The sequence below is a fragment of the Elgaria multicarinata genome, chromosome 1 (assembly GCF_023053635.1).
Source record: "Elgaria multicarinata webbii isolate HBS135686 ecotype San Diego chromosome 1, rElgMul1.1.pri, whole genome shotgun sequence".
NCBI lineage: Eukaryota > Metazoa > Chordata > Lepidosauria > Squamata > Anguidae > Elgaria > Elgaria multicarinata.
Window position 1 is genome coordinate 90039127 of NC_086171.1, and position 15230 is coordinate 90054356.

General features: G+C 42.9%; 1 protein-coding gene across 2 annotated transcripts in view; it reads left to right on the top strand.

Moving 5' to 3' along the window:
• The window catches only part of LOC134402374 (charged multivesicular body protein 3), a 52401-nt gene that overhangs the window by 4009 nt on the left and 33162 nt on the right, over window positions 1-15230 (top strand). The window contains exons 3-4 of one of the 2 annotated variants that reach the window (XM_063131795.1): window positions 3440-3579; window positions 11087-11202. In XM_063131795.1, the coding sequence (XP_062987865.1) occupies window positions 3440-3579; window positions 11087-11202 (256 nt within the window). The remainder of the gene's footprint in view (window positions 1-3439; window positions 3580-11086; window positions 11203-15230) is intronic. The other variant, XM_063131812.1, reaches the window with a different exon arrangement.

Genomic DNA, 15230 nt, shown 5'->3' on the forward strand with positions numbered 1-15230 from the left:
TTAAGAAATCCTGATTCTAGCCCAGTTAAGATCAATACCAAGACTTTGAACTAGTCAAGAAACAAATTGGTAACCAGAGAAGATGATGTAATATTAGATTTATATGCTTCATCTGTCAAGTTCCTGTTCGGATATTGCTGCAGAATTTTGTACAAATCGGTGCTTCCAAGTTTTCTTCAAAGGCAGTCACTCATAGCTGTGTTACAGTAATCCAATCTGGAATATTATGTGGGTATACATAATATGTGGGTTGGAAAAATTCCTGGAGGAGAAAGCTATCAATGGCTTCTAGTCATAATGGCTATGTGCTACCTCTGGTATCAGAAGCAGTATGCCTATGTACACCAGTTGCTGGGGAACATGGGTGGGAGGGTGCTGTTGCATTATGTCTTCTTTGTGAGTCCCTGGTCAACAACTTGTTGGCCACTGTGTGAACAGAGTGCTGGACTAGATTGACCCTTGCTCTGATCCAGCATGGCTCTTATGTTCTTATGTATAAAGCTCAGCTGAAAAAGACTTTCCTGGCCATGTCTGCTACCTGAGCGTCCCACCATCAGCAGCTGCAGTGCTGGATCCAAGATTGCCTTCAAGCTGCTGCTGCAAACCTGCTCTTTTAGGAGTGCAAAACAGGTTGTATATGTAGGTTAGCTGTCTCTCCAACAGCATCTCCAACTTTTCTGGGTTAAGTGTCAGTATTTCTGTCCACATCCTCTTCCCAAAAAGAAAGAGCTATCATAAGCATATTGAAGGCACTGTATGCAAAATCTTTGAATAATCTGCTTTAGTGGTTTCATATAGATGTTAAATAGCATGTGAGGTCAGTCTGAGTTCTGTGGAACCTCACAGGGTAAAGCAGAAATCCGCCAACGTCACAGCAGCAGTCCGCCAACATCTGGAACCTATCTCCAAGGGCAGTGCTGGATATAACAGCAGCCCCAGATAGCAAACCTGGAACAGGCTGAAATCACTTACCAGGAGTATCTCTGGGCTCATCTACATTTAGAGCCCTTCCGAGAGGGGCGGGGAGGGATAATTGTGAAGCTTTCTGCTTCATCAATCATCCCTCATGGGGCACATGCCAGTGAGTTTGCCCACAATTTAAGGAGAGCTGTTCCAGGGCGAAATTCTTATTTTATTTTTACGACTCCTGACTCTTGCGCAAGAGCAGACTTGTGATCCTGTGCGAAGATGAGTTTTCTAAAACACACAAACACACAGTCGACACCGAGACCCATCCAGAATGTGTTGACAATGCTTTCCCCTTCACCCCCAATACCAATGGTGCCTGTTCACTGAGCCCCACTACTCGTGAGGAGCAAGAACAGCTTCGTGAGCCGTGCTAAAGGGCTTTGAAAGGCTATTATTATTATTATTATTATTATTATTATTATTATTATATCCCGCCTTTTGCCCAATACTGGGCCTCAAGGCAGCTTTACAAAGTTTAAAAATATACATTTTAAACCTAGGAAAAGAAATGTACAAAAAAAAATTACAATATTAAAACATAAACAATTTTACAAGTCCTTAACATAGATGGAGGGCCAGATTATTCTCCAAAGGCCTGCTGGAACAAAAAAGTTTTTGCCTGCTTCCGAAAGCCCATCAAGGAGGGAGCCACTCTAGCTTCCCTGGGTAGAGAGTTCCAAAGCATTGGAGCAGCCACTGAGAAGGCCCTCTCCCATGTTCCCACCAAGCGCGTCTGTGAAGATGGTGGGTCTAAAAGAAGGGCTTCTCCAGAAGATCTCAAAGCATGGGCAGGCTCATAAGGGAGAATACGGTCTTTCAGATAACCTGGACCTGAGCCATATAGGGCTTTATAGGTAATAACCAGCACTTTGAATTGTGCCCAGAAACAGACTGGAAGCCAGTGGAGCTGTTTTAACAGGGGAGTTGTCTGCTCCCTGTAACCAGCCCCGGTCAACAATCTGGCTGCAGCTCTTTGAACCAGCTGGAGTTTCCAAACACTCTTCAAAGGCAGCCCCACGTAGAGTGTGTTACAGTAATCCAATCGGGATGTAATTAAGGCATGTGTCACCGTGGCCAGGTCCGACATCTCTAGGAACGGGCACACTAGCTTTAACTGTGCAAATGCACTCCTGGCCACCGCTGAAACCTGAGCATCCAGGCTCAGGGCTGAATCCAGAAGTACACCCAAGCTGCGGACCTGTGTCTTCAGGGGGAGTGTAACCCCATCCAGCACAAGTTGAATCCCTATTCCCTGATCTGCCTTTCGACTGACCAGGAGCACCTCTGTCTTATCTGGATTAAGCCTCAATTTGTTCGCCCTCATTAATAAGCTCAGTTATAGGAGAGCCAGTAGAAGAATTCTGAAAAATTGAACTAATTTGGTCAGTTGAAGGATCAAATGCAAAAGAGTTTCTTTTGTGAGAATTGTTAAGATATGAAGTGGGTTAGGAGAGTCAGAGGAGCAGTGATAGATAAATGAAAGAGGAAATCCTAGATAGGAAAAAGGCTCCTGGAGAGAGAAAATAAACATTAATATTTGCTGACTGAATTAAGCTGAATTTAGAATCCTATCTTTTAGTGCATATGACTTTTACAAATGATTGAGCACTTGCAGTATCATGCTTCCTTACATGTAAATATGCCCCATTGAAATTGGTGGGATTTACTTCCAAGTAAACCTAGGTTTGGTCTGTAAGAAGATGCACGGATGAGCAGAAAAGGCTGCATTCTTTCTATGGAAAATATCAGTTTTTCAAATTATAGTAATGATTAAGTACTTGTAAAGTCCCTAAAACTTTCTAAGCGCTGTAGAGATTTTGAAAGATAAAGAGTCCCTGCCTGTAAGCTCACAGTATAATAGACACAATACAAAAGGAAACGAAAGGAAAGAGGAAAGCAAGTTCCTTCTCTCTGAATAAATATGTGAGGAGGGAGTGTATGAACTCTGCCCCCTTGGGTGTTTCTGTTGCCACCTACTCGTGGAGGACAACTTTCTGAAGAGAGCATCCTGTGTTGCTGTATCTGGTATTTCTAAGAAATGTTTAGTCTTTCGCAGATAGAAAATAATATTTTATAGAAGAGTAATTTTAATCCCATTCATGTAAAGCTTTGAATTACTTTATTTATGCAAAGATCTAATTACAGAAAACCAGTTTTTTTTATCAAACCAGTTAAAATGCACTTTTTGGGGTGGATGTTTCAACTAATTATCTTTTCGATTACCTTTGTTTCCACTATGGAACTAAATGGTATGTTAAATCTGTGAAAAAGTACTAACCATCTCATTTACTGTTGAGTTTTTCATACCAACAAGATAGATACATAGACATTTGTATGTAGTTTTGCTTAGCTCTTTAAAAAGAAGTTTACATTCTCTGCCAACACCGTCTGCTTTTTTACCAGCGTTATTTTGATTAGTGTGGCCTTTAGAGTTTAGTGTAAATTGGTGTTTCTTTATCTGTTTATGCAGGAGACCTCATGGAGGGTGAACTTTACTCTGCTCTCAAGGAAGAGGAAGCATCTGAATCTGTTTCTAGCACAAACTTCAGTGGTGAAATGCACTTTTATGAACTGGTAGAAGATACGAAGGATGGGATCTGGCTAGTACAGGTATTAATTATTTTCTTTTTGAAAGTAGAAATGGCCTCTGAATCTGTTCGCATTTCAAATAGTTTGCTCACTCAGAGGAGCAGTGTGTGAAATACTTCAAGCACTTTGCAACACCACCTCAAAATCCAGCATGAACTTGAAACATAATTATGTTGCACAACTAAAGCTGCAGTCCTAATGTATTGTTTTGACTGCTAGTGGCCAGCTAGGAAGTCAAAACAAGGTTCTTTTTAGATCCCGGAGACAATAACCAGACCAAGGAGAAAGGTCTTGAGTGATTTATTAGTTCTTTAACAACTAGCATACATTACCAGAAGCATATACGGAGAGTGCACCGAGACAGGTTCGTCAGCCTCTTGCTCATTCCGCTGCCAAGGACTCCGGTTGGCAGCGAGCAAGACCCCAAGAGTCACTGGCGCAGCACCTTCCGGACGGTCTACGCAGAAGCCCTTTCTCTCAGACTGTAGTGTTGGTTTTTATACATCATCTGGTCTGCCTTCTTGTCTTTGATCGTCAGCTGCTGACCCATAGCAACAGGCACCTGTCACCTCCCCTACTCCTCCTCGAACATCCTTATCTGTGTCGACACTGCTTTATCAGCGAGGGTCTTGTTGCACAGGTGCCTTTAGCTTGGGAGGATACTTTGAAGCTCGGGGGCTGCTCCCCTGTTTATACTTAAATGTCACAGTGATATATAGAGGTTTGTTATCTACTTATACAACAAAGTGATATCTATAAGAGGTGAAATCATCTGACCTTGGCCTGTGCCATGAAAACACATGTTCACCCCACCTATACCTCCTCGTAATAACAAAAAATCTTCCGCGATGCCAATACACCTAAAGACATTTATTAGGAAGTCTATCTGTTTGGCAGAATGAGACTTGCTTCTAAATAGATATACTTAAGTTTGAGCCGCAAGTGTCATGACTTCAGTCTGGAAAAGTGAAATCTGTACTCCAGTATCAGTGGGATACCATTTAAGCTATTACATAGTGAGACTAACACCCTGACCTTGTACACTTTATTTATTTATTTATTGCATTTCTATGCTGCCCCATAGCCAAAGCTCTCTCAGCGGTTTACAAAGATTAAAATAACACGCAAAATTTAAAAACACACGATGGACAGTACACACAGAGACAACATGATCTAAAAACACATATACTTGGTAGTATGTCCCAATGACTTCATTGAGTTTTACTCTCAAGTAAATGTGTATAAGATTACAGCCTTTGCATGCAGTCATGCCAGCAATTCATTTAAAACCCCCCCCTTGAGTGTGACACCTGCTGCCACTCAAAGCACGGCTGATATTTGATGGAGCAGCAGCAAAACAACTGGTTTGTCACCAAAATTTGGTGGCCAACACCCAATGAGACTCAAAAGTACCAAATTGAGCTTGTTTTCAAGTTCAATGTGGCCATTTTTAATCTCTAAACTAGAACGAGGCAACGGTTGGATAAATAGCAAAATAAACGAGGCTATCCACCCTCCAACCACAATAAAAATTCAAAACACACTAGTCTTATGATAATATGCATATATTCTATTTCGTATATTGATTTCTTTAGCCCAATAATTCCATATGTATGCTTCTAGTAATATTGTATATGTAAATATAAACTATAATGACAGTTTTCACAGTATACAAAGTTTTTAAACAAAAATTATTGGTTTCAATACCTACAGTATGTACACTTTCCAAACATGAAATTATTACTCTGTAATATTGAAACCAATAATTTCATGTTTGGAAAGTGTACATACTGTGGGTATTGAAAACTGTCATTATAGTTTATATTTACATATACAATATTACTAGAAGCATACATATGGAATTATTGGGCTAAAGAAATCAATATACGAAATAGAATATATGCATATTATCATAAGACTAGTGTGTTTTGAATTTTTATTGTGGTTGGAGGGTGGATAGCCTCGTTCATTTTGCCTTTTTAATCTCTAACCACCAGTATTTCTGCCAGTGCAGGCAGTGCAGTAACAAGGGTGAAGCCCCCCGGAGGATCCAGGGGCAGAAATTGCACCCCCCTCCGATCCCCTGGCATTGCCCACCAGGGTTTAAGCCATTAGTTGTGTTTTCTACCACAATTTGCTTCTGCTGCTTGCACCTCATTGTGCATCTTGTCTCAATTACACCGTTTCTTCTTTATTATTTTTCACAATCTCTTTCATCTTTGAAGAGGTTCAATTTTAGCTGGTGCAGTTCCTACTGCTGTGAGCATCTGCTCCTCCCTCATCAGTGGGGGGATAGCTGTTGTGAATGAGTGATCTTGTTGACCTCCAAGCTTGCTGGTGTGAGAGTGAAGGCGAATACATATTAGCGTGTATGGCATTATGTATTGATTTCCATTTGCCCTTTGATAGGGTGGCAGATGGGTTGCACAAAAGTAGCCGTATCCAAGAGCATCCAGACAGAACATTTCACTCAGACACTTTGAAAAGATGTTTTTGTACATACTTTAAAAGAGGGCCTTTAAAAAGAACTTAAGGCATGAACACTGTGACGTGCGACTGAAGGCCACAGGGTAATTCTGAACAAAGACTTAATGCAAATGTTTACTGAAATCAAATATGCACACATGAGATGAAATGAGATGAACTTGGATAGTAGAAATGCGAACATGCCTTCAAAGTGCATCTGTGGAGTCTGGATTGCAGATCCAATCCCCTGCCATCCATACTGTATCAGCCTTTCACCTGCACTGGATGTTCACCCTTCTCTACTTCAGATGGAGTCTAAAGGAACTAGCACAGCCACCACCGTCTGCCCCGCGGCAGAAACAATGTTGCTGCAGCATTCTGCTGTATCCTGTCATTCCTTCTATTAATGAAATGGCTTCTGGCTCTTTGCCTTCTCCTGATTTGCTATGTAAGGGGTGTTATAGAAGCAGGAGATGCAGATGCGCCTTAAATTCTCAAAATGGGAGAGGAGGAAGGCATGTCTTTTCTAGCTACGTTTCTACTTTGGGATTGATGAAAGTGGAAGAAAAGGAGAGCCATTCAGGTTAAGATTTCCCCTTTTCCTTGCATGCACTCTTTCAGCAATTTACATGCTGGTGAGATTCTGTTTTGTAAAGGTTTGTTTTGTTTTTGAATGTACTTTACTTTGAAATAGTTTTGATTTGCCCTGTTTTGCGGGGTGTGTTTGTTCATTGTTTTACAAGCCCGTTTTTCCTACTATGTTCCCTTCTGTGCCTCATTAATGTGGAAAAGATCAGCAAAGCATTCCCAAATGTAAAAAAAGTAAATGAACTGAATTTGGTATGTTGTACTTTCCCTGATATGTGAAGGTTATTTGCTATTAAAATGCCCTTAGAAACGGCTTTTTCAAACTATCTCTAAACTTGCTCTTGAATTGTACAATAATACTCCTTTAGGAATGTGCAAATAACAATACATTTCTTTTTCTATATACGTCTTTGATTTTATATAGGAAATATAAGCCTATTTACATTAAATGTCAATGGTAATTCTCAGTTAAAGATGTGCTAGCGAATACTATATAAAAGGAAGAATTTTCTAACTTTAGCTTGCAAATGCAATACAAGTACTTGCTCATTTTCTGACTAAGCTATATGTATGTCTTAACAACCCAATTACTAACGCTAGGTGCACAAAAACACAGGCTTTTACTATGTGATCATTAATCTTGAGTAACTAATCCAATAAGGGCTATATGTATTAGAAGCAAGCTTTTGTGCATGTATCCCTTGCTTGGTGAGGAACCACAAACAGCAGCCACACATCTGGTTTGTTTGTTTATTGATTTGTTTGTTTATTTATTACATTTTTATACCGCCCAATAGCCAAAGCTCTCTGGGCAGTTCACAAAAATTAAAACCATAATAAAACAACAAACAGTCTAAAAACACAAATACAAAATACAGTATAAAAAGCACAACCAGGATAAAACCACGCAGCAGAAATTGATATAAGATTAAAATACAGAATTAAAACAGCAAAATTTAAATTTAAGTTAAATTAGGTGTTAAAATACTGAGAAAATAAAAAGGTCTTCAGCTGACAACGAAAAGAATACAGTGTAGGTGCCAGGCGGACCTCTCTGGGGAGCTTGTTTCACAGCTGGGGTGCCACAACAGAGAAAGCCCTCCTCTTAGTAGCCACCTGCTTCAATTCCTTTGGCAGGGGCTCGCGGAGAGGACCCCTAAGGATGACCTTAGGGTCCGGGCAGGTACAGATGGGAGGAAGCATTCCTTCAGATAGCCTGGCCCCGCCTGGACCCTAAGGTCATCCTCAGGGGTCCTCTCCGCGAGCCCCTGCCAAAGGAAGTGAAGCAGGTGGCTACTAAGAGGAGGACTTTCTCTGTTGTGGCACCCCAGCTGTGAAACAAGCTCCCCAGAGAGGTCCGCCTGGCACCTACACTGTATTCTTTTCGTTGTCAGCTGAATGTTAGCATTGAATGTTAGTACCACACTTTGAATGGGGCCCGGACCTGGACTGGCAGCCAATGAAGTTGTAAAAGGACTGGCATGATGTGGTTCTTCTCCTTGAAGAGAGATGCCGTCATACCTATCAGCTATTCAGGAATGGAATGGGTGTGGAGTGGATTTGGTCCACCCTCCCCCAACGACTGATCGGATTATCATAGAATCATAGAATAGCAGAGTTGGAAGGGGCCTACAAGGCCATCGAGTCCAACCCCCTGCTCAATGCAGGAATCCACCTTAAAGCATCCCTGACAGATGGTTGTCCAGCTGCCTCCTGAATGCCTCTAGTGTGGGAGAGCCCACAACCTCCCTAGGTAACTGGTTCCATTGTCGTACTTCTCTAACAGTCAGGAAGTTTTTCCTGATGTCCAGCTGGAATCTGGCTTCCTTTAACTTGAGCCCGTTATTCCATGTCCTGCACTCTGGGAGGATCGAGAAGAGATCCTGGCCCTCCTCTGTGTGACAACCTTTTAAGTATTTGAAGAGTGCTCTCATGTCTCCCCTCAATCTTCTCTTCTCCAGGCTAAACATGCCCAGTTCTTTCAGTCTCTCTTCATAGGGCTTTGTTTCCAGACCCCTGATCATCCTGGTTGCCCTCCTCTGAACACGCTCCAGCTTGTCTGCGTCCTTCTTGAATTGTGGAGCCCAGAACTGGACACAATGCTCTAGATTACTGCTTTCTAAAGTTAGTTCTTCACATGGAACATTGGCTGCTGCTCCTGTTCACAATTGGATTAGGACCTCTTTGTAAAGGAAGAGATACATGTGCCTACCCTTCTTGAACTCATATTGGACAGCAGCGATTGCTCAGTCTTGCCCAAAATAATGTGTTTATTTTATTGTTTTATTTATTTTAAAATTACAGACAGGAGCCCTTTTCACATGACTGAAAAAGCAGAAGGCAAGAAGTGGGGGACACCAAATTCACAGCAGAGACTCTGCACTTAACTTCCACATTCTCATTGGGGCATTCTATTTATTAGGGCCCCTATTCTGATCTCCCCCCCCCCCCTGAACTCCGTATCAAATATGAAAGCTGTTTAAACGATGCATAACAAATAATCAGAGCTGAAAAGCAGTTTGTCTGTTATCCTCTTCACAGCTATGTCTGTGGCTTCTTGAATGTTGCCATTTCTGGAGATCGTCTTCGTTTCTTTCTATTCTAGTTCATATTTTCCATTTCTGTTTGGGCATCTTCATGTAGCAAAAGTGATAAATCATCCAGGAACACTGTGCAAGGTTGGAACAGGTTTCACTCTGCATCAAATGGGAGATTTAAAATGTAGGCTCAAAATCATTAGTCAACCAGTTAGCTTTTAGTCATGCGAAACATTCCTAAAATAATCAGAGTATATGGAAACTGCAGGGCACAGTGAGTCATGCATGATCAATCATGCATTTAAAATTGCCTGTCAGGCAAAGCAGGCTCCTGCCTCTCCTCCTCCCCGTTCTTTCTTTTATCAGTCCTCATTCAAAAGTAGCTCATCATCCTTACAAACATTAAGATTATACTAAAGAACAGTTGGGGCACAAGGTGTGCTTTGGGGTTATATCCAAAAACTGCAACAAGTGTTGGGTTTACATAGGGTGACCCTATGAAAAGGAGGACAGGGCTCCTGTATCTTTAACAGTTGCATAGAAAAGGGAATTTCAGCAGGTGTCATTTGTACATATGGAGAACCTGGTGAAATTCCCTCTTGATCACAGCAGTTAAAGCTGCAGGAGCTATACTAGAGTGACCAGATTTAAAAGAGGGCAGGGCACCTGCAGCTTTAACTGTGGTGATGAAGAGGGAATTTCACCAGGTTCCCCATATGTACAAATGACACCTGCTGAAATTCCCTTTTCAATACAACTGTTAAAGATACAGGAGCCCTGTCCTCCTTTTCATAGAATCATAGAATCATAGAATAGCAGAGTTGGAAGGGGCCTACAAGGCCATCGAGTCCAACCCCCTGCTCAATGCAGGGTTTCATAGGGTCACCCTAGTTTACACACTCCCCCCTCATCATAGAAACATAGAATAGTAGAGTTGGAAGGGGCCTGCTTCCAACTCTACTACATCCCTGGCACAAACCAAACGAGGAGTTCAGAAGCAGCCACTTCTGGTGGGGAACCATTTTTCCTCTGAGGACCACTGGGATAATGTTTTGGGGACCGCATTCTAGTAGCATGCAGGGCCAGAGCCACCTGACACGCTCGTAGTGATGATCATAAGAGAAAGAGAGTTTTAAACTTAAGATCATTACCATCCTTCTCTCTCTCTCTCTCTCTCTCTCTCTCTCTCTTTTATACACACACACAGCCTGAATCACTCCTCCTTCTTTCTCATATGTATACACACATCATGCTTTCTGTCTCTCTCACACTCATGCACACATGCCTATCCATACCCATCCCTTGTTCAAGCTGCCAGAGTCTGTTCTTCCACCAGCAGCTTCCTTGGCCTCTCTACTGGACAGGGAGAAAGCAAAGCCTCTTTTTTTCCACCCGGTGTGGAAGCCAAGCAGTTTTCCTGAGCAAGGACAGAGCGATCTCTCCCTGCTCTGGCTGTTTGCTTGGGAGTCAAGGCAGGCAGTGCTGGGCCAGAGAGGCCACAGTAGCCTGGAGGTTGCCAGTGATCAGGGTCCCAAGGTTTTCATGTGCCGGTGAGGGTTTGTTGTTGTTTTAAGGTGAATGAAGCAGCAATTTGGAAACACAATCAAAAAGAACTAATCATGCAGCTATATGAACCCTGGTCACAATCCTTAATTCCACAGTAATTGTACTTCAAGGAAAATACACAGAGAGAGAGAGAGATCAACTTATAACTTTCATAATTACGCTCTGGTGGCATTGGTGATAAATTTTATTACAGTGGGGATAAATTGGTTTGGTTTTTCACAAATGGGATCTTAATCTTATGCCACTTTAGTAACTTTTTTGTTGAGAAGTTGGAGAAAAGTCTAAAAATAAAAATCAACCACAATGTGTGCAAAGTCTTTAAATATGTAGCTGCTCAAACAATTTTTTTAAAATTTGATTTTGAACAACAGGTCATAGCAAACGATAGGAGTCCTCTAATGGGAAAAGTCCATTGGGAGAAAATGGTGAAGAAAGTATCAAGGTTTGGCATCCGTACAGGCACTTTTAACTGCTCCAGTGATCCCAGGTATGTTTTAAAGATGTCATAGAGAGGTTTAAATAAACTTTATAACATGGTACCATCTGTAATTTTAACCATTTTGTGAAATTTCTGTTTATTAGCAATATAGAAATACTGTAAATAAAGAGATAAATCACTGCTATCATAAAAGATTACTGCACATGTCTGTCTTCACCAACATGAGTTTTGCTCATTATGCAGAAATGGCAATAAATAATAAATGAAGAACTCACATGTTCTCATATCTTGGTGTTTTCCAACGCACTGGACTACTCTAGAGATGTTGGTGCCTTGGAAAACATGGCCCTAGGATACTGTTATTTCAGGATCCCAATCCCCAGGAAAAGGTGCAAAATAGGTCTCCTAGTCATTGCTGTTGCTAGGTAATTGTGCCTAGTGGCCAGCAGGGTAAGGATGGCAGACGGGCAGGGCAGGGGGAGGAATGCAGGCTGTTGTGCTCCTGATGGGAGTGTGGCAGTATTTCCAAATTTTGGTATGGACTTGAGAAAGAAGAGGAGGGGATTTTCCATGTGTGTGTAAAATAGCTGGTACTATCCAATCCTATTCTGAATAAATCTGAATGGAGTTCACCTGTTGCTAATTTCAGTGGAACTTAGGATGCAATCTTAAATAACTCTAACTAGAAAGTAAATACTACTTCAGCATTGCTCACAGCCTTTGCTTCCCATATTCTGCCTGCTCCTCCGCTCCATTGTTCCACTTTCTCTGAAGCATTATGCCCTCCTCTCTCTTTTGTAGTCTCTGCCTGTTCCTTAGTCTCTGCAACAGTTTCCACCTTCAGTTTATCCCTGTTCCCTACACTTGACACATTTGCCCCACTCTCTGAATGAACTATATATTGCTTTCATCCCCTGCCCTATTTCACTCCATCTATTAGAACTCTCTTTTCATAGGTGTAGATAGGTCTCCAAGTCACTGCTGTTGCTAGGTAATTGTGAGATGGAGCCTAGGTGGCAGCAGGGTAAAAATCACAGACTGGCAGGGCAGGGGGAGAACTGAACACCTCTGAAGGGGGTCAAAATAGCTGGCAGTTTTTGTCCACTATGCTTTCATCTTCTCCTTCTCACTTCTTTCACCTACCTGGCCAAATGACCCTACCACATCTCTCTGATCCACACCAGAAATCCTCAGTGCTGCCGCCTTTATGTTTTGATTTCCTCCACTGCCTCCCCCTCCTCACTCACCTGCATTCTTAAGTGCTAAAATTTTAAATGGTTCCAATCTTTCTTCCTTTGTCTCTTGCTCTCCCCCCTCCCAGCTTCTTTCCAGCTCTTCCTCTTTCTACACCTCCCGCAATCCTCCCCAACAGTATCTCTAGCTTGCTCGTGTCCCCATCATCAGGGCCAGTGCCAGACTATTTTGCGCCCTAGGCAAGGTGAGCTACTTGCAAACCCACCCACCCCAAATTGTGCAGAAGTCTGAACATGTGTGCCAAGTGAAGAGCTGGGACCGAGCCATCTGGAATTCACCGGGACTTACTTCCGTGCAAACACAACCCGCTATGCATCCTGGCGTCCCGATCCCCTCCACATGTCTACTCGGGGGAATAAGGCTTCCGAGTAAGGAGGCATAGGCGGATCGGGCCGCACTGGTGCCTCCCAGTGCAACGCTTTCTCAGATGCAAGTCCCGTTGATCCACGCGCGCAGGATCGGGAAGCAGGAGAGTTTGCCTTGCGAGGAGTCCACAAGTCCCTAGCTTTCCTGGGGAAAGGGAGAGGGAATCCCGCTTGCCCGCCTGCCTGGACATCGCGGCCTGTTTGAGGAGAGAGGCAAGGCGACCTGGTGCCCTTTCCTCGGGAGTAAGGCAGAGGCTGGCTTGAGCCAGGGTCGAGCTCGCCACATGCTTTTTCTTCTTCTGGTGGCAACCTCCCGGCTCTGGGAGGGCGGCTTCCGGGTGGCTAGAGCGGCTCTGGGAGGGCGGCTTCTGGGCGGAAGTCTGAATGTGGAGCTGCCGCCCCACCCCAGCGTCCCTGGCTTCGCTTCGGCTGAGCGGGAGCAGAGCACCATCTCACCCGCCCAGGCCCAGGTGAATCCTCTGGCTGGCCTGGCCCAGCTCACAGCCAACAATGCACGTGAGTGCTGCGCTGCATGGTGCCCCTCTTAGCTTGGCGCTCTAGGCGTCCGCCTGAGTGGCCTCTATGGTAGCACCTGCCCTGCCTATCATCCTATCCTATCCTGACTCATCTGTGATTATATTTCCTCTTTACCACATTATCAACCTCTCCCTCTCTTTCTCATTCCATACTACATTCAAACGTGTCACTTTTCCTCTTCACTCACCGATTGCCTCCCAACTTCCTTTCTATACTTTATCCCCAAATTCCAGAAACATACTGCCTACTCCTGCTGTCTCAACTTTGCTTCAATTGTACTCTTGATTCCTTCACCACTCCACTAAACTGCTCTTACCAAAATCGTCAATAACCTCTACACTGAGATACCCAAAGGTCTCTACTCAGTCCTCATCCTCCTTGATCTCTACTGTCTTGAATACAGTTGATCTCTCTCTCTCTTGATTCCCTTTTGTTCTAGGTCTCTGATTCTGTCCTTAGTTAGTCCTTTCTGCTGCCACACCACTGAATTCCAATGGCAAAAGCAGCTTGTTTCCTTTAACAGTTAAAAGAAACATCAGGAAAATCAACGATTTTGGGCTGCTGCAACATCAAATTTCAGCAGTGGGGCCCACAAAACCCCAGGGTGTGTATACATGCAATCCATGTGTTGCATGTTGCCCATCTCTGAATTATACACCGATGACACCCAGTTCTCCCTTTTTATCCCAAAATGTTTTCCTTCCACCCAATCTTGCATCTCCCAAGTGCCTCTCTGATTTGATGCTTGTCTCAAGCTCAATATGAACAAGACCAAACTTTTCTCTTTTTTTTACATTCATTGCTTCCATACAACAGACATTGCCACCCTGTTGAACAGGGCATGGAGCCTTGGATTTCTCTCCTTTGCTCCTTTTACAACATTTCAAAAAATGGTCCTTCCTCTCTGCCACTTTGATAGAAACTCTGTTCCGCGTGTTAGTCAACGGCAGTGTGGACCAGGCCCTAGTCTAGCTCTCCTTGCTAGAATGGGCAGAAAGTTCCACAGTAGTTTCCCTCAGGGTGTGTTAATTTTGAAATAGGGTTGAGCCCAAAAGGAATCTTGTTTTCAGTTGCAGGGCTTTGCTTTCGAACATTTATTTATTGCATTTGTATACCACCCCATAGCCAAAGCTCTCTGGGCGGTTCACATAAGATAAAAACACTTAAAAACAATATACAGAAATTAAAAACCACAAGAACATGAAAAATGCACATACATTTAAAACCACAAGAACAATTTGACAAACGATGAGCCAAAAAACAGAACCAGGCTCATTACATATTGCTAAATGCCTGGGAGAAGAGAAAAGTCGTGACCTGGCGCCGAAAAGATGACAATGTCAGCACCAGGCGGGTCTCATCAGGGAGATTGTTCCAAAGTTGGGGGGCCACCACAGAGAAGGCCCTCTCTCTTTTTGCCACCCTCCAAGCTTCCCTCAGAGTAGGCACCCGGACCTTAGACGTTGAACATAGTGTTCATGTCGGGAAAGACATTCCATCAGGTATTGTAGCCCCAAGCTGTGGTCTCAACATGTAACATAGTAAAAAAGAATACTGCCTCTAAGAATATAACGTTCTAGAGATTAGTCATTTGCCAAGCTGCTGAGGCACCAGTGATGGTGTTCATGGTTTGTTAGAGCTAGAGAGCACCTGTAAGTATTTACAGGACTGATAATCCTAACAATAACTCCTTCCAGTTCTGTATGTGCAGATTCCCTTCTCTCCAAACCAGCTAGGCAATTGTGAGAAGCACAATGGAAATTTCCAAATCACATTGAAATTACTAGTAGTTTATTTAGAACTGCAAGGTTATTAATTCTATTCTCATTTGATTACATTTAAGTTTTTCATACATTGATAACAATGCTACACTTGGTGTTTCTTCTAACAAATTTGTTAACAGCTGCAAGGTTAATGATA